Here is a 23,519-nt window from a genome sequence, read left to right on the forward strand (position 1 = left end):
GTTCTCGTTGCAACCATCAGGAAAGAGGTATTGGTGCCACAAGACTCACACCTCCAGGTTCAGGAACAGCTGCTACCCCTCCACTATCAGACTCCTCAACGACAAACTCAATCAGGGACTCATTTAAGGACTCTAACTTATGCACTTTATATTTTTAATTTTTTTATTTTTTCCTTTCAGTTTTGCACAGTTTGTATATATTCCTTTATGTTTTACATGTGTACCTTGAGTATAGTTTTTTTTTGCACTACCAATAAGTGGTAATTCTGCCTGGCCCGCAGGAAAAATAATCTTAGGGTTGTATGTGATGTAATGTATCTACTCTGACAATAAATCTGAAATCTGTATCGATCCAGGAAGTTAACCTGAAGGCACCTCACACCTACTTATGCCAATTCATTTAATCAAGATGAAATCTCCATTCACTCACAATTGATGCAGTACATTTCTTACATTCCCCTCTTTAGTTTATCCTCTGCCCTGGAGTGCATCACCTATTCGACTATTCTCTCTTATTTTCTCTCTCTTGTTTGTCTCCACACAAACTGGTTTCATATCACTATTTTTTGCTCCCAGATCTTTTCTCTCTGATGACATTCTCTGTTTCCATCTCAGTTTATCAATCTTATACTCTTTGAAATCGTTGAATACTGTTTCTGTATTGTAAAACAGTGAGTTATAGACGGGAGAGATGTAGACAGTTCCACAAAAGTGGTGACACAAGTAGACAAAGAGGTGAAAAAGACGCTCAGAACACTTGTCTTCATCAGTACAGCAACATCTTGCTACAACTGTATAAGATGTTGGCGAGGTAACATGGAGTATTGTGTACAGTTCAGGTCACCCTGCGAGAGCAAAGATTCATTACGTTGGAAAAGGTGCAGAGAAGGTTCACAAGAATGTAACCAGGACTGGAAGGTTGAATTATATGGAGAAGCTTGCCTTTTTCTCCCTGAGGCCCAAGAAGCTGATGTAGAGGGTTATAAAATCATGAGGGGCATGGATAAGGTTAATCGTCACAGACTTTTTCCCAGGTAGTGAGTCCAAAACTGGAAGCAGGAGTTTAAAATGAGGGGAGAAACTTTTTCATATTGAGCAGGTGGGTTTTTGGAATGAGCTTCCAGCAGAAGAAGATATAATAAAAACATTTTAAAAAGATTTAGGAAGGTACATGGATAGAAAATGTTTAGAGCAGTAATTCTCAACCTTCTTATGGCTATGCCCCCCACCCCCACCCCCCCTTCCCCCAGACTCTGCTCAAAGTTTATCGGCCACCTTCCCTGTGAAGCAGTCATGTTTTTGATTCTTCTGTACTTTGGATTTTCCTACCACAAGAGCAGAAATAGGCTATTTAGCCCATCGAGTCTGCCCTACCATTTAATCATGATCTGATCCATTTTCCCACTCAGTCACATTGCCCAGCCTTCTCCCTATAACCTTTGATGCCCTGGCTAATTAAGAACCTATCAATCTCTGCCTTAAATAACTTGAACTCCACAACTGCCCATGTCAACAAATTCTACAGACTTACCACCCTCTGGCTAAAGAAATTCCTCCAGATCTCTGTTCTAAACGAACCTTGAAGCTGTGCCCTCTTATCCTAAACTTTCCCACCATGGGAAGCAACCTTGCTACATCTTCTCTATCCATGCCTTTCAACATTTGAAATGTGTCAATGAGATTCCCCATCATTCTCATAAGTTCTATCTAGTCCAGGCCAAGAGCTGTCAAATGTTCCTCATTTGATAACCCTTTCATTCCTGGAATCATCCTTGTGAACCTACCGTCTACTTAAAAAACATTTTAAAAAAATGTATTGACGTGTAAAGAAAACAAAACTTTTACTTAAACGAGCTGTGGCTCCAAGGAAGGCCTGATCAGAATGGCTGGTTTAGAGGAATGTGGGCCAAATGCAGGCCAATGAGACAAGATTGGGTAGACAACTTTGTTGGCATGGACAAGTGAGCTGAAGGTCCTGTTTCCATGCTGTAAAACTTGATGACTGTGTGTATTTGTGTGTGCTGAGATTCCCATCCATGTATCATTAAAGCCTTTAAACCTTTTAAATAGTGCTCTTCAAAGGATATGAACTCTGGTGTCTATGAATGTCAAACTCCGAGCAACATAGTAGAGGAACAGGCCCTTTGACCCACATGTGCTAACCACGATGACCAAATCAAACTAAAACTGTTTACACCTGAAAGACACCCCTCTACTCCTTTCATGATGATGTATCTATCTGGAAATCACCTGTGTCACTATTTTTCCATAAATCAAGTCAAGGTTATTGTCATCTGATTGAACAAATACAACCCAACGAAGCTGCATTCTACGAACCTTGGTGCAAAACACATATACACACCACCAGACATAACACACATAATACAAATGCAGAACAAGTCTTCATAAATACAAATAAACCAATAAATATTGTTTTGTGAATACAGGTCGAGTACACCATATCCAGAATCTCTGAGACCAGACATTTTTTTTTGGTTTTTGGGTATTTTTTTGGTTTTTGGAACAATGGAACGAAGTAGCACAGTAGCATCAGCAGAAAACCTGTATCAGGGGTTAAGCAGCAACTAGCAACAGGCTCTTTGAGCGCTAATGTGATACCACAAGTGGAAAATTCATGTGAAATAATGTTTAGTACTTACCAAAGAAGGCCACCTCCCCACCGCCGCCGGTCCCCGAAACCTCCCCATCACTGCTGCTGGTCCTGATACCACCCTTCTGCCGCCAGTCCCTGATACCTCCCTACTACCACTGCCACCGGTCACCAACACCTCCTCACCACCCCCACCGGTTCCCGACTACGTGCCAGTTCCTGCCTGGAAGCCCGAAGTGACTTCTTTGATGCGGACAGCACTTCACCTGATGTTCAGAATGGAGTTGCCGTCGCCTACCCCGGCCGATGCTGAAGATTTGGACCCAGCTCCGTTTGGCACCTTCCCAGCCAGAAGCAAATATTTCATTTTTTTTTACTGTTATTGTAATCAAACCAGCGTCAACAGAGTCAAAGCCGCATGTGGGCAAGTCAGGTGTTGATTTTTTTTCCACTTGTGACATCATGTCATTCCTAAAATAAAAATGTTGGGTTTTGGATCTTTTTGGTTTTCGGATCATCGAATAAGGGGTACTTGACCTGTCTGAGAGTCTCGGATGGTTAATGTGAGGAGTTCCTTTGGTCTTTCAGCATTCTCTCTGCCTGTGGGAATAACATGAAGCCACATAATCAGTATACATGCACCAAGAAGTGTGACCTGAAAATAAAACAAAATTTGCTGCACAGGAGCAAATTTTATAGCGTAACTCAAATTTTTTTGTGTAGAGGTTAGTGAATGCTGTCAGAGTGGATTTCTGTTATTATAAATACTGTGATTCTGTTTAGTTTGGTTGACAAGTTTTGATTGTGATTGTGAAGAACAGTAAGTGCTCGACTATCTGGACCCATGCTAGATGTGAGCATGTGTGAGGTTCCTCAGGGTTGTACACTGGTAGGCACATTTCAATGCTGTTCCTTGCTCTGGAGTGTCATGAATGCCACGTCCAGTCAGTTGAACACGTTACTGATTGAAACAAGCCATTGCAAATTGAATGAGAACAAAATCCAGCTGATGATGAGGATCTCTTGGAAGTCCATTTATTTTTTTTATTTTAGAGATACAGGATGGAAACAGACCCTTCTGGCCCACGAGCCTGCACCACCCAAATACACCCATGTGTCCAATTAATTCTACAACCCCATATGTTTTTAGAATGTAGAAGGAAATCAAAGCTGGAAACTCACATGGTCACAGGGGAAACATACAAACTCCTTACAGATAGGGGCATATTCGAACCCAGGTCCCTGGCATTGTAAAAGTGCTAGCTAACTGCTTTGCTAAGCATGCTGCCTTAAAGTCCCAGTATCGTTCCCTTAACACAATCACCTCATTTCCAATTTTCTTTTTTACTTGCCTGACCTTACCCAGTCTTTACAGCTTAATTTTGTGTTAAATGATTGCAACAGTCTTGACGTGTGTGTGAGTGTACGCACGTGTTTTTCTCCACTGCATCCACTGTATGAAATTCTCCACACCTGTTTTCCACAGACTGGGGGAACAGTTCTACAAGGAAGCCATTGAACATTGCCGGAACTACAATGCCCGGCTATGTGCAGAGCGCAGTGTTCGGCTGCCATTCCTGGACTCTCAAACTGGTGTCGCTCAAAATAACTGCTACATCTGGATGGAGAAGAGGCACAGGGGCCCAGGTAAGGTGTCATATACTCCTGAATGAACCTCACACTCATGAAACAATGCAATATGGAGAAACTCAGCAGGCCACACAGCATCTATAAGAAGCTGTGTAGCACTTGCCTACATTTTGTCCGTATCATCATGAAGGGCTCAAGCCTGAAACATTGTTTATGTATCTTTATCTTTGCTACATAAAATACACTGTTTGACCTGCTGAGTTCCTCCAGGTTTGTGTTTTTACTTCAATCACGATGTCTGCAGACTTCCATGTTTTACTTCTACATTGTACTGACTGGGTTTGTCATGGACTGTCTCCATGGCACTGTACTCTAATTCACAGTCTGTACCTTGTAGGCTTGGCTCCCGGTCAGCTGTACACTTATCCCGCTCGGTGCTGGCGTAAGAAGAGGCGTATGCATCCCCCTGAAGACCCCAGGCTGAGACTTTGTGAAATCAAGCTTGGTGAGTGTCCATCAGCCACTGATGGAGTCAAGATGTTACGATTTCCTTTGCAACTCATCAACAAAAGCATGCTATGAGGGCCTTGAAGTGTCAATAACACTTGAAAGTCTCAGTTACACTTGAAAGTGTAAATTGTCTGCTTGTTTTATTTGGCTGAGGCGAAGGGTAGGAAGGGCTGGTTAATTTGTGTTCAATCAGTGGTCTGGTTGTAGCTTTTGGCGAGAAAGCTTTTGGCTGCTTGCCCTCATTGGTCAGGGCATTGAGTACATGAGCTGGGAGGTTGTGTAACATCTGTGCAAAACTACACATGGAATATCGTGTGCATTTTTAGTTGACCAGCTGTTGGAAGGTTGGCATTCAATCTGGAAAGGATGCAGAAAAGATTCACAAGGACGATACCAGGGCTGGAGGTCTTGAGTTGTAAGGAGAGATTGGATAAGGCTAGGAGTCTCCCTTGGAGTGTAGGAGACTGAGGGGTTTAACCTCATAGAGGTGTACACAAAATCAAGAAGGGGATAGATATGGTAAAAGCCCCCGGTCTTTTTCCCATGTCAGGAGAGTCTAAAGCCCTTTTTACACTTGCGTCTCTCTAAATTGGCTGATCACTGTCCTGAGAAAGGAATGGCATTTTTGCTGTTCAAACTTGACCACTCCTAACTTGGACACTGGACGCTTGCAAGGAGCCATCCCCGGGGTTAGGACTGTTCTACCTTCTACCAATAGAAGGCTGATGATGGACCTGCCCTAAATCCCGATCAATGTATTATGATCTTATATTTGAACAAAATTAATCATGCCTAATTATAACATAATTAAGCTTTATGTACAGTACATTATGAGCCCTTCAGCCCCTGTTGTTGTTGTGCCGGCCTATATAAACCTTTATAAGGGACCGTGGGAAAGTGCTACAAATAAATAGCAATAGCGGATATTGTCCTTGTGAATCTTTTCTGCAACCTTTCCAGCTTGAATGCCAACCTTCCAACAGCTGGTCAACCAGAAATGCACACGATATTCAAGTGTAGATTTGCACAGATGTTACACAACCTCTCAGCTCATGTACTTAGTGCCCTGGCCAATGAGGGCAAGTAGCCAAAAGGATGGGAAAGTTGGAAACGCGATCGTGCACAATTTATACAGTGTGGAAAAGTTGGTAGCGCTATCACATACAACTTATATAGTGTGGGCATGTTGGTAGCACTATTGTGCACAATTTATAAAGACCATGGGAAAAAGCAATGGCGGACCTGCCCTCCCAGAATGCTGTGCGGCAGAGAAAGGGCTGTATACATGGCTGCATACATGGAGCATTCATGAAGGGGTTTCTCTGCTGCACGACATCCTGGGAAGTCAGGTCCGCCATCGCTTTTTTTCATGGTCTTTATAAATTGTGCACTATAGTGCTACCAATTTTCCCACTCTATTTAAAAAAATTTCAGCTATTGCTATTTATTTCCTCTCTCTCTCTCTCTCTCTCTCTCTCTCTCTCTCCCCTGCTGTGACTTTCCAACGGGAAAATTTATACCCTCATTTTAATCTTTTCTTCCTTCATGTTCCCACACTCACACAAAACCTTGGGTTATTTCTGTCCTGGAATGCAATTGCCCATTCTACACTTGCCTGATTGCAACGCTGGTGTCTGCAGATGCTGGGGATTGCTCTAAGGGTCGAGGCCGTCTATCTCTACACTAGATCCTTTTTAGACCGATTGGCCGTTAATTCCTGGGACCACTTGCAAGAGTGAAAGGGGCTTAAAGCTACAAGGCAGAGAGGAAAGACTTAAATGTGATCTGACGAGCAAGCTTTTCTCACAGAGGGTGGTGGAACTGCAAAATGAGCTGCCAGAGGAACTGCTGGGGGGTTGGGAGGGGGGGGGGGGAATGTAAATAATTACAACATTTAAAAGGCATTTAGATAGGGTAGGTGAGAAACAAATCAGAGGACGTGGGTGAAAGGCGAAAAATTTAGGGGATGTGGTGGTGCACTTTCTCATGGCGAACCAGCTCCGTGTGTAATACCACATGGTGGGGCAGCTACGGGAAGATGGCGCTGTCAGGGTTTTCTCCCTACCTTAAGTCTCCTGCCCAGCGTGCTCCTGGGGCAGCGATTATGATGTCACAATGCACGAGGTGTCTGAGCTCATGCTGCCCTTAAAAGGACGCGCGCTGAATTTGAATTAAAACAGTAATTAACGACTTTCAATGTGGTGGCTGAGTCTTTCTTGGCTGTGTCTAGCACTACATTGGTGACCCCCGTTGAGCCCAGACGCCTCTCTGGTCTCAAGAACATGGATCCGGCAGAGATCAACACCGTTGCCATCAAAATGCCCCCCTTCTCGACCCATCACCCACATACATGGTTCAGGCAGGCGGAGGCGCAGTTTCAACTGAGGAATATTTCAGCAGACGCCACGATGTTCTACCACATCGTGAGCGTGCTGGACGAAGAAACGGCAGCCAGCCACAACCCTCCAGCCGAGGGTAAATATCCTGCCCTCAAGAACCTGCTCCTTAGCACTTTCGCGCTCTCCCCTCAGCAGCGTGCCTCCAGACTCTTGCACCTCGACAGGCTTGGGACCGCACATCATCGGCCCTAATGGACGAGATCCTGGCGCTGGCAGAGGATCACAAACCTTGTTTCCTATTCCGTTAGATCTTCCTTGAGCAGATGCCTGGGGACATCCAACTACTCCTGGTGGATGAGGACTTCACGGATCCATGCCAAGTCGCAGCCTGAGTGGACACCCTCTGACACACCAAGAGGGAGAATGAAGCAGCCCTCGGTCAGGTTGCGTGACCAAGAGCCAGCCAGCCACAACACTCCCCCAAGCACAAGCCAGAGGAGCACTGTTCCACCTAGTGATTTACCATCAGCGCTGGGGAGTGCAAGCTCATAAGTACTGACAACCATGTGACTTCCAGGGGAAATGACCCAGCCAGCCACCGTTGATGGCTGCAACGACTGGCCACGTGGACAGTCTCCTTCACGTTACCGACAAGTCCACCGGCCGATGTTTCCTGGTAAACACAGGAGTGGAGCTGAGCGTCCTGCCCCCCAACCCCCTTGAGACACGTACCTGATCTCGTGGTCCCACCCTGCGGGCAGCCAACAGTTCCGCCATCAAGACCTTCAGTACCTGCAGTGCGCAGATCCAGATCGGGAAAGAGAAATTCTGCTGGAAATTCGTGTTAGCCTCAGTGTGTACTGTGTTGTTAGGGTCCGACTTCCTGAGGGCACAAGGACTATTAGTCGACATGAAGGGCAAGAGGCTGGTCAATGCTCACACCTTCCATTCGGTGCGCCTGGATGCCACGAATGCCTGCAGGCCCGAGATTACCGCCATCACCTCTTCCATGGATGAGTATTCGAATATACTCCATGAGTTCCCTGCCATCCTTCATCCACGATTCAGCGCCACCTTACCCCAGCACAAGATATACCACTATATATCCACACAGGGCCCCCCACTGCACGCCAAGCCCAGACGATTTCCATCTGAGAAGCTGCAGCTGGCAAAGGAGAAGTTTTCCCGGCTGCAGAAGTTGAGGATCGTCTGTTGCTTGGACAGCATCTGGGCCTCCCCTCCACATGGTCCCCAAATCCTCCTTGGACTGGAGAACCTGCACCGACTACTGGTGTTCGAACGACGCAACCACACCGGACAGGTATCCGGTTCCACACAATCAAGACTCTCGGCCAATTTCCATGGCGCGCAAGTCTTCTCCAAGGTCGATCTGGTGCAGGGGTATCATCAGATCCCATTTCATCCCGAGGACATCGGCAAGACGGTGATCATCATCCTCTTTGGCCTCTTTGAATTCCTGCATATGCCCTTCAGCCTCAAGAGCGCGGCCCAGACTTTTCAGCACCTCATGGACGCAGTGGGTAGGGACTTGGACTTTTTGGTTATCTACCTGGACGATATCCTTATCGCCAGCCGCAGCCGCGAAGATCACAGGGCCCACCTCCATACCCTGTTTGCTCGACTGGCAGTTTGGCCTCACGGTCCAATGTGGCCAAATCCCAGTTCGGCAAACAGACGCTGCAGTTCCTGGGGCACACCATCTCAGCAGCAGGTGCTGCCACGGCGCCAGAGAAGATCGCGGCCATCCAGCAGTTCCCCAATTCAACCACCCTCAAGGGCCTGCAGGAATTTGTGGGGATGGTGAATTTTTATCATCGGTTCATCCCTGGCGCCGCCCGCACCACGTGACTGCTGTTCATTTTGATCACCACTAAGGAGAAAGTCCTGACCTGGTTGGAGGAGGCAGAGACTGATTTTGCCACAACAAAGGAGGCCCTTGCCAATGCAACTCTATTGGTGCACCTATGCACAAAGGCACATACAGCGGTCTCAGTGGACACCTCAGCCACAGTGATAGGGGGTCTACTTGAGCAGTGGCTCCGCTGCAAACAGCTATGCCCGCTGGAGCTCAAGTACAGCGCTTTCGATCGGGAGCTCCTGGTGCTATTCTTGGCCATCCGGTACTTTAGATACTTTCTGGAGGGCAGGCCCTTCACGGTGTTCATGGACCACAAGCCCCTCACACAGGCACTCGCGATGGCCAAAGATCCGTGGTCGGCTCGGCAGCAATGCCACCTCTCCTACGTGTCGGAGTTCATCACCGACATCCGACACAGGGCAGGCAAAGACAACATCGTGGTGGATGCGTTCTCTCATCCGGCGATCAATGCTCTCGCCCCCGGCCTTGATTACACACAGTTGGCACAGGCCCAGAAGCTGGACACAGAGACGCAGGCACTCCGGACTGCCATCTCTGGCCTCGAGCTCCAGGACATTAAGTTGCCCAACAGCCCGGACATGCTGCTCTGCATGGTCTCCACCGGCTTGCCATGCTTGCTAGTCCCACTGCAGTGGAGGTTGAGGGTTTTCAGCTCCCCCCCCGTTTTCCTCACATAATGGCATCTGGCCGACACATCGTCCCAAAGAGCTGGACTCAGTGGATTCGTATTTGTTTGGTGAGGCCCACATACAACACCTTTGCAACGCCCGTGCGAAGGTCCATACAAGATCCTCCAGCGGTCAGGCAGGATTTTTACTTTGGACATAGGGGGTAAAGACAAACTTTTCACCGTGGACCATTTGAAGGCTGCGCACTTAGACCTATCACGGCCGGTGCAGATGGCCATGGCCAAACTCCGGGGCCTCCTGCTCAAGTGGCAGGACATGTAGCTGGTTCTGGCGGGGGGGGGGGGCGGGGGTTTGTGTGGCGGCGCACTCTCATGGCTAACCGGCCCCGCATGTAACGTCACTTGGCGAGGCAGCCATGGGAAGATGGTGCTGTCAGGGTTTTATCCCTGCCTCATCTCCTGCCCATCATGTGCCTGGGGCAGCGATTATGATGTCACAATGCACAAGGTGACTGAGCTCATGCTACCTTTAAAAGGGCATGCGCTGAATATGAATAAAAATTTCAATGTGGTGGCTGAGTCTTTCTTGGCGGTGTCCAGCACTACAGGGGAACATTTTGGGGAACCTCTTCACACAGAGAGTGGTGGGAATGTGGACAAGCTGTCAGCTGAAGAGGTGAAGGCGGACTCAAATTTCACATTTAAGAAGAATTTGGACAGGCACATGAATGGGAAGGGCATGGAGGACTATGGACTGGATGCAGGTCAGTGGAACTAGGCAAAAAAAACTAGGCACAGACCAGAAGGGCCAAAGGGGCCTGTTTCTGTGCTGCAGTTGTTCTATGGTTCAAGGTACATACTGTAGATGGAAAAAGTTTCAAGGGATAAGGGTCAAACACAAACAAGTGGAATTAGCTCAGGAACACCCCAGTTCGTCAGCATGGACGAGTTAGGCCAATGGGCCTGTTACGGTGCTACATAAATCGGTAACTCTCCATGACATTAGATCCAGTGAAATTGTGGTGGAAGTCGACCATTCCAAGCCTCGCACGCTCTACCATTCAACAAGACTGAAGGCCTTCCACCTCAATATCTACTCCTCCCTTTTCCATTTAAATCCTTTAAAGTGGAGCCATCTTCCAATCCCTTATCTGAATGAACTCAAAAGCTGATTGCCTTTAGTCTGCCATAAGGCAGGAAAAGATTAGCCATTATCATTGCCCAGCACCCTTTACAGTCAGAGAAAGAGAAGCAAAAGGGATTCCCCAGAACCTTATTCAGCCTCTGCAGCCCCACAAGACTGCAGTTCAGTCCAAACCCAAATTCAAAATCCAACATCATGAGGAAACCTTCAGCACCCAGGGTCCTTTGGGAGCCCTCCGTGTCCTAAACATCCTCTCGAGTGCCAGTTCCAGTACCTACATAGACTGGAATGAATCCTTTGACCTCAAGTCACCAGCAGTCTGCGGTCTGTGTGGGTTCCTCACTCACGAGTCACCAACAGCTCACCACCTATGTATGTCCTTTTAGCCACAGAGCCCCTCGCTGGTCCACCATGGTGGTCACCATCCTTAGGGTCACCTCCTCTGCTTCTCCTTCCCAACAGGGGCTGTTCTCCCCCATTATTGATGCCCTGCGCCAACTCATTGCTCTCCTGGAGTCCGCAACCCCTTGAGACTGCTGTGGTACACATGCACCGCCAGACCCGGTGGTTAAAGGATTTTAAATAAAGCACTATCAGCTTCTTTGACAAGCTATTTAAAGTCTGTATGGAGACATTGGCTGTTGTGTCTTGGCTCCCCACTCTCCCTGGGTCTGCACTCGTTGCAGTGCACCATTTTTGTTTTGTACTATACCTGCAGTCACTGAGCTGGCAACGATATCTCTGGATCCCCAACTGTTTTGGGTGAGAGAGCTTGTGCACACTGTAGCGGCTGCTCTCACTCTCTTGAAATAGACGTGGTCACCACTATCTTACAGTTGCTAATAATCCCCTTTGAGAATATGATGCCACTATGGGGAAGTTCTGGAGAATAAATTGCTCCTGGCAAGAAATTGACAGTTTTGAGACTAATCAGAAACCCAGTCCCATTTTCACAGTTGAATCTGGAGTTGACAGCAATGAAAATGTATCCCAGGACAATCTCACTTATTGAAGGAAGAGTGTTACCAATCTGAAACTCAAAAATGTTGACATGAACAGCAGACTGTTCTACTTGATATCATGGAGCAGGCATGAAACAGGACAAAAGGGGCTGCTAAGTGGGTGTTCCTGTATGGTGCTGAGCTACAAGAGAGTTGGCACTGTGCATGTCCAGGTGAGGGAAGAGTATTCCATCACTCTCCCAACTTGTGGATGGAGCGAAGAATGGCAGCACCAGCGATTTTGTGAGGAGTTTGTATCCAGTGTCTATGTGGGATTCCCCTGGGTGCTCAGGTGTCCTCTCACCCTCTAAAAATGTATGGGAATCAGGTGGGTTAATTGGATGTATTTGTGCAGGGTGGGCTCGTTACCATGCTGTATCTCTAAATTCATAATAAAAAAAAATTTGAGGTTACAGACCTCTGACATAGCACTGGTATATATCTGGCCCGTCTCACTGAATTTATGGTTAATGGAGACCCCAGGGTATTCCTGGGGGTGAGGGGGCCAGTCTGAGTGATGATCACACCATTGAATGCGAGGGGTTGGCAATGATTATTGCCTGGTACCTCCGCAGCCTGGTTGGTGGGTACCGCTTAGTGGTCTGTGTCTGAATGTTCTCCAGGTCCTGCTGCCCACAAGCATTAACTGCTTCACGCCCTAAGGAGTTGCAAATGTTTATTTGACATTGCAAAGTCGCCAGTGGACATCCCTGCTGCTGACCTTGCTGTGGAAGAAAGGTTGTTGATGAAGCAGCCGTAGAGGGTTGGGCCAAGCATACTGCCCGGAGGAACTCCGCTTGTGAAGTCCTGTGGCGAGATTGATTGATCTCCAAGAATCAGAACCACCTTCCTTTGTGCCATCTATGACTACAGTCTTTGCCTATGATGACCGCTGACTTCAATTTTACTAGGTTGTCTTGGTGCCACGCACTATCAATGCAATTGCCACCCCTTGATGAAGGGTTCAGGCCCAAAACGTTAGTTCTATATTAAGGATGCTGCAGGATCTGCTGAGTTCCTCCAGAAGATTTGTGTATTAACTCTGTCAATGCTGCATTGAAGTAGAGGGCAGTCACCCTCATACTTCCTCTAGAATTCAGCTCTGGGCAGCGTTTGGACCAAGACTGTAATGCTGTCTTTAGGTGACTGGTCCTGGGAGATTCTAATGGGCAACAATGAGCAGATAAGTGTTACGGTTGCCTTAACATTAACAACAAAGCCTTTGTTAATGATAGGAGGTGGATTAGCTGATAGTTAGCTCAAATGGGGTTGTCCTGCTTTTTGTGAGCAGGACATATTGGAGCAATGTTTTACATCGTTGGGTTGATGCTGGTGTTGTAACTGAACAGATTGGCTCGGGACACAGCTGGTTCTAGTGTGCAGATTCTCAGAACTAGAGCCAAGATGTTGACTGGTCCTGGAACATGTACTCTTATCATTAGTGACCAGAGCTTTGATCATGGAGTGACTTGCCTCTGTCTACTGCAAGCTGTTTTTTAGCTGTTGAACAGTTGCCTCACCTTGCACTGTGGCTTCACCATTTGGCCCTCTAGGTACCACTGGGTGGCACTCCCAGCATGCCCTTCTACATACCTCATTGAACCAGGGATTATCCCTGGCTCGTGTAATGGCACAGTGAATCGGATATGTTGGGTCATCTGATGATAGATTGTGGTGGAGTACATTTCTGCTGCTGGTCTTCCCTACCTCCTGGATGCCCTGTTCTAAGTCCGTCCCATTTAATACACGGGAATGTCAGCTATGGGGAAAACCATGAGGGGAAGTGGCAGCAAGATCTGGTTCAATACTTGACCACCACAGTCCAGCTGCAAACGCTGCATCGTTATCAATTTGTGGCATTGCAAAGAGGGAAAATTATTGCACCAATATTAAATACAGTGTAGAGTTTTTTTTGCAATGTAAAGGAAAACATTTGCAAGGCTATGGGAAACGGACTTGTAAGACAACTCTTACACTGAGCCAACATAGGCACAATGGACCGAATTACTGCCTCTGCCGCATCACTTTCTCAGGGCCAAGTGTACTGCAGTCAGTGGGCAATGCTTGGAATCAGAAAGTCAGTTTCTGAAGGCAGCTTGGCTTTGCATCTTGCTGGGGAGGAGGTGGTGTGAGTGTGTTGTAACTGGTTATTCACATTCACCATCCTGTTCTCAAGGTCACTTTGTCACCACAGCCTGGAATATTTGTATTCTTCCTTATTGCCTGCTGGACCTTGCTACATTTTGGCATCTCTGGACCCCCTGGTTATTATTAACCCAATGAAGTGTCTGTGCTAATGATCTATGAAGTAATTTTACCGTCTCCTGTTTCCGTCACAGCATTATTTTATGAGCTGCTTTTGTTTTGCTGCTTTACCTTTCGTGGCACAGGGCCAACGTCTGCCACACTCCAAGCAAATAGAAGACAGATTGGTTGGTTACAGCTGGGTTATTCTAATACTTGCGCCCCAGGGAGAGAGAGAGATTTGTTAGGGTCCACGCAGGAGTCAACACATCAGTCTGAGGGAGGACAGTGCATCTTGAAATAGATACACTCTTGCCTGACGTTAGAATTCTGTCATTTTCCCCAAGACCACACATTCCCCTCCCCTCCAAACGCTTTGTGTTGCAATTTGCTGAGCAAACTCTCCACAGAGTGTGTAATTATTTCATGCTTAAAAATTTATGGGAAACGGTGACAAACTGCAGGACAAAGTTATTGTATGGAAGTTGGGGGATTTCTTTTCAGGGTATAAATTAGAAAATTATTGCCTTAAACGAAGGAGGATTGTTTTAACTCTTTGCTAGAGCATTAATCTGCATGTGGTTTGAACATAACTCACTTCTTCATGGAGTCTGTGTTGAGGTTCTCGCTTTATCCTGTGCAATTTATGGGAGCCTGCTTTGAATAAGACCAAGCTTGTAATGTGTGCGTCTTTAAAAAAGGAAATCAGCATGTTTTGCCTTTCCCATCTCCAGAGTGTTGGTTTTGCCGTCAGTGCTCTCCTGTTGGTTTGCTTTGAGACACAAGGGGAAAAGTGACCCTCCCTCCCCTTCTCCCACTCCCCACCCACAGCTTTTGCCAAAGATTCTGAATGATGCTCAGTCCTTTTCCACTGCAACCTTCTCGTTCTTTCATCCATGCTCTCGGGCACTCAACCCTCCAATGCTCATGTCTTTGCTTCACCACCCACCACCAACGCCCCCCCCCCCCATACACACACACACACACACACCCTCTCCTGTGCATAACTACAGAAGGGAAATCAGAACTAGAGGGTTAAAATCAGTTACTCCACTAGCAAAATTTGGAGAAACAGCCTTCCACAATGATTGCTGATGGGATTACTTTGCAGAAAAGATTTGACTCGGGAATCGGAAGTGGAGTTTGCACATCTGTGTGCGCACAGTGTCCTTGATGTGGAGTGGAACTATGACTGTGAAGAAGGGAGATTTGGAAAATATGGAATGGTACTACTTGGAAACAGGCCTTTCGGCCCATCATGTTCACACTAACCACCGGATCCACACTAATCCCATTTGCTGGCATTAATTCCACACCTCCCTATGCCCTGCTCATTCAAACATCTGCCAGGTGCCTTTACTGCTCCTGGCTTCTCTGGCAGATCCCTCCAGTAATTACCACCCTCAGATCCACTTTAAGTCTCTTCCCTCTCAGTCGCAATTTAGGACACTGACTTTCAACACTACTTATGCCTCTCAAATTAATATGCAAATAATTCAAGAAAGTGGGATGTGTAAATACAATGGCCTGCATGGATAGAATGGGCCAAATGGCCTGTTTATGAGGTCCACAATTCCAATATAACTGTCCCTTCTTCACAGTCTACACCAGGGGTGTCAAACTCAAATTCACGGAGGGCCAAAATTAAAAACTTGGACTAAGTCGAGGGCCGAACTAAATATTTATTGAAAATTTTCAACAACATCTGCATGTTTTCTCTTCTTTCAACATATGTAATGTTAAACTTTAGGATATAACTTTAGGAGAATAATGTTACAGGTCAGGAGTAGGTAGCTCAAGTTCACTCTTTGCTTGACCTGAGGGAAACATATTTGGTCCCTGTGGAGATGTAGTCAGCATTCACAGGCTGTGTCCATTTTGGCCTGCATCAGGACTCAGCATTTCCTGCTCACTCCTCAGGCTCTAGGCCTCTATTCACCCTCGACCCACCATCTCTCTACCTGACCAGTCCTTTACCCAACCTCTACTCACCCCTCACTCCACTCGCTCTGCCTCTACCCACCCCATCCTATACACACCCCTCTACTGCCTCTCCCCTCAACCTGTTCCTCCCTCTACCCATCTCTCACCCTCTAATCACCCCTCCCCTTCTCGGCCTGCCCCTCCCCTTTTACCTCTTCCCTATCCACCCCTCCTTCTACTCATCCCTCCCTCTAACTGCCCCTCGCCCATTACTCCTCACCTACACCCTCTGCCCACCCCTGCTTACCCACCCACTCAGGCCCAGCGCACTGCCGATCAGCCTTTGCGGACAGCCACCATCTCTCTCTTCACGTGCAGGGCCGAACCAGCCGTCCCTGGGGTCCGCGCGGGTGCAAGCGCTGAAGGCCGTGGCGACCGGGAGAAGTGCACTCGCGCTGTGGAAGGGCCGTCCGGTGCCAGTCGCGTGGCGCTCGCGCTGCCCGGGGGCCGTGCGCAGCCTGCCATGCCCGTCGCGCCGACAGGAAATCACAGGCGCTCGCCAATCCACCGCACCGCTCGACAGGTGGGAGAAGTGACTGGTTGTGCGGGGAGCCTTCCAGCTGGCTTGCCGGCTGATGACATCGACAGACTTCTCGTGTTACAATTTCTTGCGTTACAATGGGGAAGGATGTGCAATGAAGGGGGAGGATGGTGGGGGTGACATTACAAAAAACAGCATCGGCTCTCGCTGCAGGGCGGGCCACCTCTAATACATTTTTGAAATGATCTTGCGGGCCAAATATAATTTGGCCCGCGGGCCAGAGTTTGACATGTGCGGTCTACACAATACTTCATAATTTTACAACCCTCTTGTCATGTCATCTCTCAACCTCCTGAATTCCAGCCTCTCCAATTTATCCTGATAACTCAAGCCCTCCAATCCAGGTAACATTCTTGTGAACCTTTTCTTCACCCTTTCTATCTTAATAGCTACCTTCCTGTGGTGACCAGAATGCACATAATATTGCAAGTGTAGCTTACCCAATATTTTGTACAACAGTAACTCAACATTCCAACTGCTGGACATATGGTTCGGATGATGAAGGGAAGAATTCAATATGCCTTTCTCACCACCTTGCCTACAACACCCTTCAGGGCCCTACCATTCACTGTGTGCAAGTCCTGCCCTGGTTTAACTTTCCAAAATCCAAGATTTTGCACTTGTCCAAATTAAATCCAATCTTCCATTCACTTAGGCACATCCCGTCATGTCACATGAAAGAAACCCTTTTGCCCAACTTGTCCATGCTGGCCTATCCTTCTTATCCAATATTGATCCTGTTGTAACCTTTCTACTAACTATTCATCCAAATCATTCATATATATGATAAACAACAGAGGATCCAGCATAAATCTCTGTGGCACACCACAGACCACAAGCCTTCAATCAGAAAAATCAACCCTTACCCTCTGCCTCCTACAACAAAGCTAATTTTGTGTCCAATGTGCTACCTTAATCTGAATCCCATTTGTTCTGTACTTTATCAATACCCCAGCTAAAATCCATGTAGATCATTTCTATTACCCTGGTTTCCTTCCTATTGGCCATTTCATTGAAAATCTGAATCAAATTCAGGAGGCATGGCTTCTCACACACAAAGCCATACTGACTATTCCTCAACAGACCTGCCTTTCTAAATGCCTAAAATCTATCCCTCAGATTCCGTTCCAATAACTTTTGTCATTACTGATATTAGGTTCACCAGCCTGTCGTTCCCTTGCTTTTCCTTGCAGCCCTTCTTGAATAAAACCACATTAGTGACCTGATTGTTTGGTACCTCACCCATGGCTAGTGAAGTTGAAAAAAATCTATTCCAAAGCCCAGTAATCTCCCCTATTGCAATATCATAGGACACACCTGGTCAGGTCCCACCTTTCATACTTCAGAATTTATTGTCATGAATTGTCAGAGTTTATTGTCATGAATAAGTAACACAATTTGTTGTTTTTCTGCAGCATCAAAGTGGAAACATTCATATACACCACCTGACAACAATATATAACAATAACAGAGCATGAAAAATAATAGTGTCTTTGGTTCATTGATTATTCAGGAATCTGATGGCAGCGGGGAAGAAGCTGTCCTTGTGCTGCTGAGTGCTTGTCTTTAAGCTCCTGTATCATTTACTCAATGGTAGCAGAGTGAAAAAGCCCTGAGGATAGAGGCTACTTTTTTAAGACACTGCCTCATGTAGATATCCTCGATGGAGTGAAGTCTGGTGCCTGTGATGTCACAGGATGATTTAACAACCCTCTGGAGATTTTTCTTGTCCTGGGAGTTGGTGCCTCAATACCAGGCAGTGATGCAACCAGTCAGAATACTCTCCACGGTACACCTGCAAAAGGTTTTGAGAGTCTTTAGTGACACACTGAATCTCCTCAAGCACCTCACAATGTATAGCTACTGGCGAGTCTTCTTCATGATTGCATTGACATGGAGTCTCCAGGACAGATCCTCAGAGATGTTGACACCCAGGAATTTGAAGTTCTTGACCCTCTCTACTACGAGCCCTCGATGTTCCCCGGACTTCGTCCTGAAGACCACGATCATCTCCTTGGTTTTGCTAATATTGATGGCAAGGTTATTGGTGTTACACCATTCAAAGAGCTGATCTATCTCCCTCCTAAACACTTCCTCATTGCCATTTGCCAACAACTCATCTGCCAACAACTGTGGTGTCATTGACATATTTGTAGATAGCATTGGAAATGTGCCTGGCCACACAATCCTGGTTGTATTAGAGCAGTGGGCTAAGCACACATTCTTGGGGTGCACCTGTGTTGATGATCAGTGAGGAGGAGATGTTGTTTCCAATTCATACTGACTGTGGTCTTCCAACAAGGAAGTCAAGGATCCAGTTGCAGAGGTGGGTGCAGAGGCCTAGCATCTTGACCAGCACTGAGGAAATAATAGTGTTGAAGACTGAGCTGTAGTTGATGAAGAGCAGCCATATGTATGAGTTGCTCTTTTCGAGGTGATCCAGAGTTGGGTGGAAGGCCAGCGAAATTGTATCTGCTGTGGCATGATTGTGACAATAAGTGAATTGCATCCTTTGCTTAAGGATGTGCTAATTCTGGCCGTGACCAGACTCTCAAAGCATTTCATCACAGTAGAAGTTAGTGCTACTGGGCGATAGTTATTGAGGCAGCTCACTCTACTCTTGGGCACCGGGATGATTGATGCCCATTTGAAGCTGGTGGGAACCTCTGCAGCAATTGAGGTTGAAATTTTCATGAACACTCCAGCTAGTTGGTCGGCACAGATTTCAGTACCCTGCCAAGAATCCCATCAGGGTCTGACACCTTGTGAAGAATCACCCTCTTGAATGATGTTCTGACATCATCCTCAGAGACAGATATCACCATGTCCTCAGCCTTTTCAGGGATTCTCATAGGCACTGTTGGATTCTCCTTCTCAAAGCGGGCATAGAAGGTGGTTCAGCTCATCAGGTAATGAAGCATCACAGCCATTTATGGTGTTGCTCCTCACTCTGTAGGCTGTAATGGCCTGCACTCCCTGCCATAGCTGGCTTGTCTCTGTCTTGAACTTCCACCGGAATTGCCACTTTGCTTCAGAGGTTGCCTTCCGCAGGTCGTACCTGAACTTCTTGATGATATCTAGATCCCTGGCCTTAAATGTCCTTGATCTCACCCTCAGTAGGTTGCAAATCCTCTGATTCATCTAAGGCTTCTGGTTGGGGAACATCTGGTATGTGCATGTGGGCACACACTCATCCACTCAGGTCTTGATGAAGTCAATGTCTTCCAATACCTTTTCCTTTGTGGCATTAATATCCTCCAGAAAATTTATTTCCTGAGCTTACTAGTTTCCATGTTCTCCTCCATGCTAATAACATGAGAAATATTCCTTCTTAAGATTCCACATACAGTTCACCACACTGATCCTTGAGGGGGACATACTCTATCCCTAGCTAAACCTTTGCTATGAATATAGATTCTTTTTAGATTCTACTTTACCTTGTTGGCCAGGGAATATCAAATGGGCTGCTTTTACCCTCCAAATTTCCCTAAATTTTTTTGACATCCCTTGTTCTCCTCAGGGACTTGCTTGATCACTGCTGTCTATCCCTGATGTGTCCTTTATCCTTTTTCCTGACCAGGCATTCAATGACCCTCATTGGCACATGTTTCCCCAGTCCTTGCCCTTCACACGAGGAGGAACATGTTGCCCCTGAACCTCTTATCATTTTGAAAGCCTCCCGCTTGCAGACATCTGTTTGCATTATAAACAGCCGTTCCTCATCGGTTGAAATGAGCCTTCCCCTATTTTAAGGCCTGGGGAACCTTATGATGATATTGAGTTTATTGTACACATTGTACAATGCACACGGGCACAGAAATTCTGACTTGCTGCAGCCAAACAGGTAATTCATTTTAAAGTATAACTCCAATATGTGCACCTTAAATTAAATTAAATGGAGATTATAAATACAAAAGATGGGTAATATTCACAGTTTTCAAATTAATGTTTTTATTTTAATTTTAATGATACAGCACAATAGCAGGTTCTTCCGGCCCATGAAACCCGTGCTGTCCAATTACTCCCAATTAAAGTACCAATCCAATCCGTTTTGGAGGGTTGGAGGAAACCAGAGTACCTGGAGAAAACCCACGCAGGTCAAGGGGAGAACGAACAAAACCTTACAGGCAGTGGTGGATTCGATCTCATATCACTAGCGGTGTGACAGCATTGTGCTAACTGCACCCTAAGAAAATAAATGGTGGTGTAATTGGCAGGGCGGGGTACCCTAAGGTACTGCGGGGCCTGTAGCAAATATTTTAAAGGGACCCTAAATAGTGCCGGCTAGCACATGCGCAGTGAGGGGGGAAGAACTTGCACTGAAATTAGAATCAGGATTTATTGTCATGAACAAGTCATTAACAAGTCATGAAATTTGGTGTTTTGCAGCAACATCAAAGTTCATATTATAACCATTTTCCAACATTATTATAAAAATTAAAATAATAACAATAATTGTGCACAAAAGGTAAGGCAGTGTCTTTGGTTCATTGATTATTCAGGGACCTGATGGCACCAGGGAAGAAACTGTCCTTGTGCTGCTTAGTGCTTGTTTATAGGCTTCTGTACCTTTTTCCTGATGGTAGCAGGGTGATGCTGTCGACAGCATCGAGTCCACGCTGCTGAAGATCCAGCTGTGCTGGATGGGTCACGTCTCCAGAATGGAGGACCATCGCCTTCCCAAGATCGTATTATATGGCGAGCTCTCCACTGGCCACCGTGACAGAGGTGCACCAAAGAAAAGGTACAAGGACTGCCTAAAGAAATCTCTTGGTGCCTGCCACATTGACCACCGCCAGTGGGCTGATAACGCCTCAAACCGTGCATCTTGGCGCCTCACAGTTTGGCGGGCAGCAGCCTCCTTTGAAGAAGACCGCAGAGCCCACCTCACTGACAAAAGGCAAAGGAGGAAAAACCCAACACCCAACCCCAACCAACCAATTTTCCCTTGCAACCGCTGCAATCGTGTCTGCCTGTCCCGCATCGGACTGGTCAGCCACAAACGAGCCTGCAGCTGACGTGGACTTTTTACCCCCTCCATAAATCTTCGTCCGCGAAGCCAAGCCAAAGAAGCAGGGTGAAGAGGACATGGCCTGGGTGGTGGGGCCCCAGATTGTCCTTACACTGAAATCCCCTCCCCCTCCCCCTTCCAAGTTAAAGCAAAACTTTCAGCGGCGGCTGGCTCAATGAGGGATCAACCTGGCTGTCTTCGTTACACATAATCCCCAATGCAGCTGGAACTGCTTGGCGTTTCCCTGGCACTGACACTGGCAGAGTGGTTTCAGCAGCGTGGGGGATTATGGGTAACCAAGACGGCCATTTCTCCTGCATTGAGCCATCGTGCGAGCTGCTGGTTTAGTCTATGTTAACAACCCCAATTAAATTTAAGGTTAGTGATCTTAGCCAATTATCACCTTTAATCGGGGTTATTAACATAGTTTATCATTGTGGTATCTCATAGCCACTGCATAACAATGAAAATGAAAATGTTTCTCACAATTCATAGAACATAAACATGGGAGCTCTTGAAAATCTGGGGCCCATAGCATATGCTACTCTCGCTACTACATTAATCTGGCCCTGGTGATTGTACAGACAGTCCTTTTTGTGCTGTCGGTATATTTTGATTAGTGTAGTGAGGGGAGGTTCAGAACTGTCCTGAAATTAATGGAATTATGGTCATTGGACCCGAAGTGCTCACCCATTGACACATCAGCAACATAACCAGCCTCATTTCCAAAGAGCAGATCTAGTGTTGTCCCCCATTCTACTTGGGCCATGTAGCTTCTGAGAACTTGCTTGGATACACTGAATAAATTCTGCCCTATCTGATCCCTTATCTTTAAGGATCCCCACTCAATATTGGGGAAGTAAAACTTGCCTCCTATTACAAATCTATTCTTTTTACATCTCTCTGATGTTTATCTGCCAATTGCAATTGGATGGAAAGGTGCATTTTTGCAGGGAAAAAAACATTTTTCTTGAAAATATAGATGCAGATTTGGGTAGTCTGGGTGCCAGTTAAGCTGAATTATCATTTCTGCAGTTGCATTTCAGCAAGTGTAATGGTATGCGTATCATTCTGCTAATCCTGTAGTGGTCCAATTGTGTCATCAATCAATGCTGTAACACAGGCCTTGCCAAGACTTCAGTGAAGCAGCCAATATTGGTGCATACTCATTTATATTCAGTGTTTAACAGCTAGACCATTTCCTGCACCCTCCCAAAGTGGATGGCAGTAGTTGTTGGATGTCGCTCATCACTGCAGGAGTTCCTCAGGCCCAACCTTGAACATGCACCAGAAGATTCAAGGATGGTTTCTTTCCCACTGTTATCAAGGTCCCCAAATTAATAAAATTATGATTTCTTTTCTCCATTCCAACTGATCTCTATTTGTAACTTTGTTCTGTGTTCTCCTCATTCCATAAGTATGAGGTATCTACTGCTCTGCTTTCAAAATAACCTCAAACACTGTACCTCAGTACATATGACAACAAACTTGAACCATCTTCAATTGCTGATCAAAAAACTCTTCCACTGATAGGTGATAAGTAGGGATGTTAAGATTACCAAAAGTTCACAACTCCTTAAGTCTTGCCACAAGGCCCAGATGATATTCAGGCAGGATCTTTGAAGTAACATTTGAACCATAAAATCCTCAGGTGATGACCATTTCTGATGTCAATCCATCAACCTTTGATATACAGTGGCGTTAACATTGCCAAGTCCTCCACCATCAACATGCTGGAGACTTCCAATGACAAGACACTCAGCTGGATCATTGCAGGCTGAGTGTCCTATGGTGAGTGACTCACCTCTTGACAGCCCAAAGCCCATCAGGAGCATGTTATAATGCTCTCCACTTGCCTGGTTGTGCAACCGCAGTAGCACTCAAAGCTTAACACTATCCTAGGCAAGGCAGCCTGCTTCATTGGTACCCCATTCATATCCTAACCATTCCTTTCCTTGGCAACTGGTGTTACGTGCCCACTGAACAAAATGCAATGCAGTTACTTACCTCATCACCT

General features: G+C 46.4%; 2 protein-coding genes across 3 annotated transcripts in view; both read left to right on the plus strand.

Moving 5' to 3' along the window:
* Positions 1 to 816: 816 nt before the first annotated feature.
* Positions 817 to 23,519, plus strand: part of LOC138752890 (zinc finger protein DPF3-like) — an 88,286-nt gene continuing 65,583 nt past the window's right edge. The window contains exons 1-4 of the mRNA XM_069915501.1: positions 817 to 901; positions 2,747 to 2,942; positions 4,098 to 4,258; positions 4,599 to 4,706. Coding sequence (XP_069771602.1) covers positions 817 to 901; positions 2,747 to 2,942; positions 4,098 to 4,258; positions 4,599 to 4,706 — 550 coding nt within the window. The remainder of the gene's footprint in view (positions 902 to 2,746; positions 2,943 to 4,097; positions 4,259 to 4,598; positions 4,707 to 23,519) is intronic.
* LOC138753838 (uncharacterized) lies at positions 9,933 to 22,831 on the plus strand. Of its 2 annotated transcripts, none has more exons than XM_069917292.1 (3): positions 9,933 to 10,342; positions 16,269 to 16,473; positions 22,589 to 22,831. In XM_069917292.1, the coding sequence occupies exons 1-3, from the start codon at positions 10,003 to 10,005 to the stop codon at positions 22,644 to 22,646; spliced, it is 603 nt and encodes a 200-aa protein (XP_069773393.1). In that variant the 5' UTR covers positions 9,933 to 10,002; the 3' UTR covers positions 22,647 to 22,831. The 2 variants fall into 2 exon arrangements, with proteins under 2 accessions (XP_069773393.1, XP_069773394.1); XM_069917293.1 differs by lacking the exon at positions 22,589 to 22,831 and adding an exon at positions 17,907 to 17,955.

The sequence above is a fragment of the Narcine bancroftii genome, chromosome 2 (genome assembly GCF_036971445.1).
Source record: "Narcine bancroftii isolate sNarBan1 chromosome 2, sNarBan1.hap1, whole genome shotgun sequence".
Classification (NCBI taxonomy): domain Eukaryota; kingdom Metazoa; phylum Chordata; class Chondrichthyes; order Torpediniformes; family Narcinidae; genus Narcine; species Narcine bancroftii.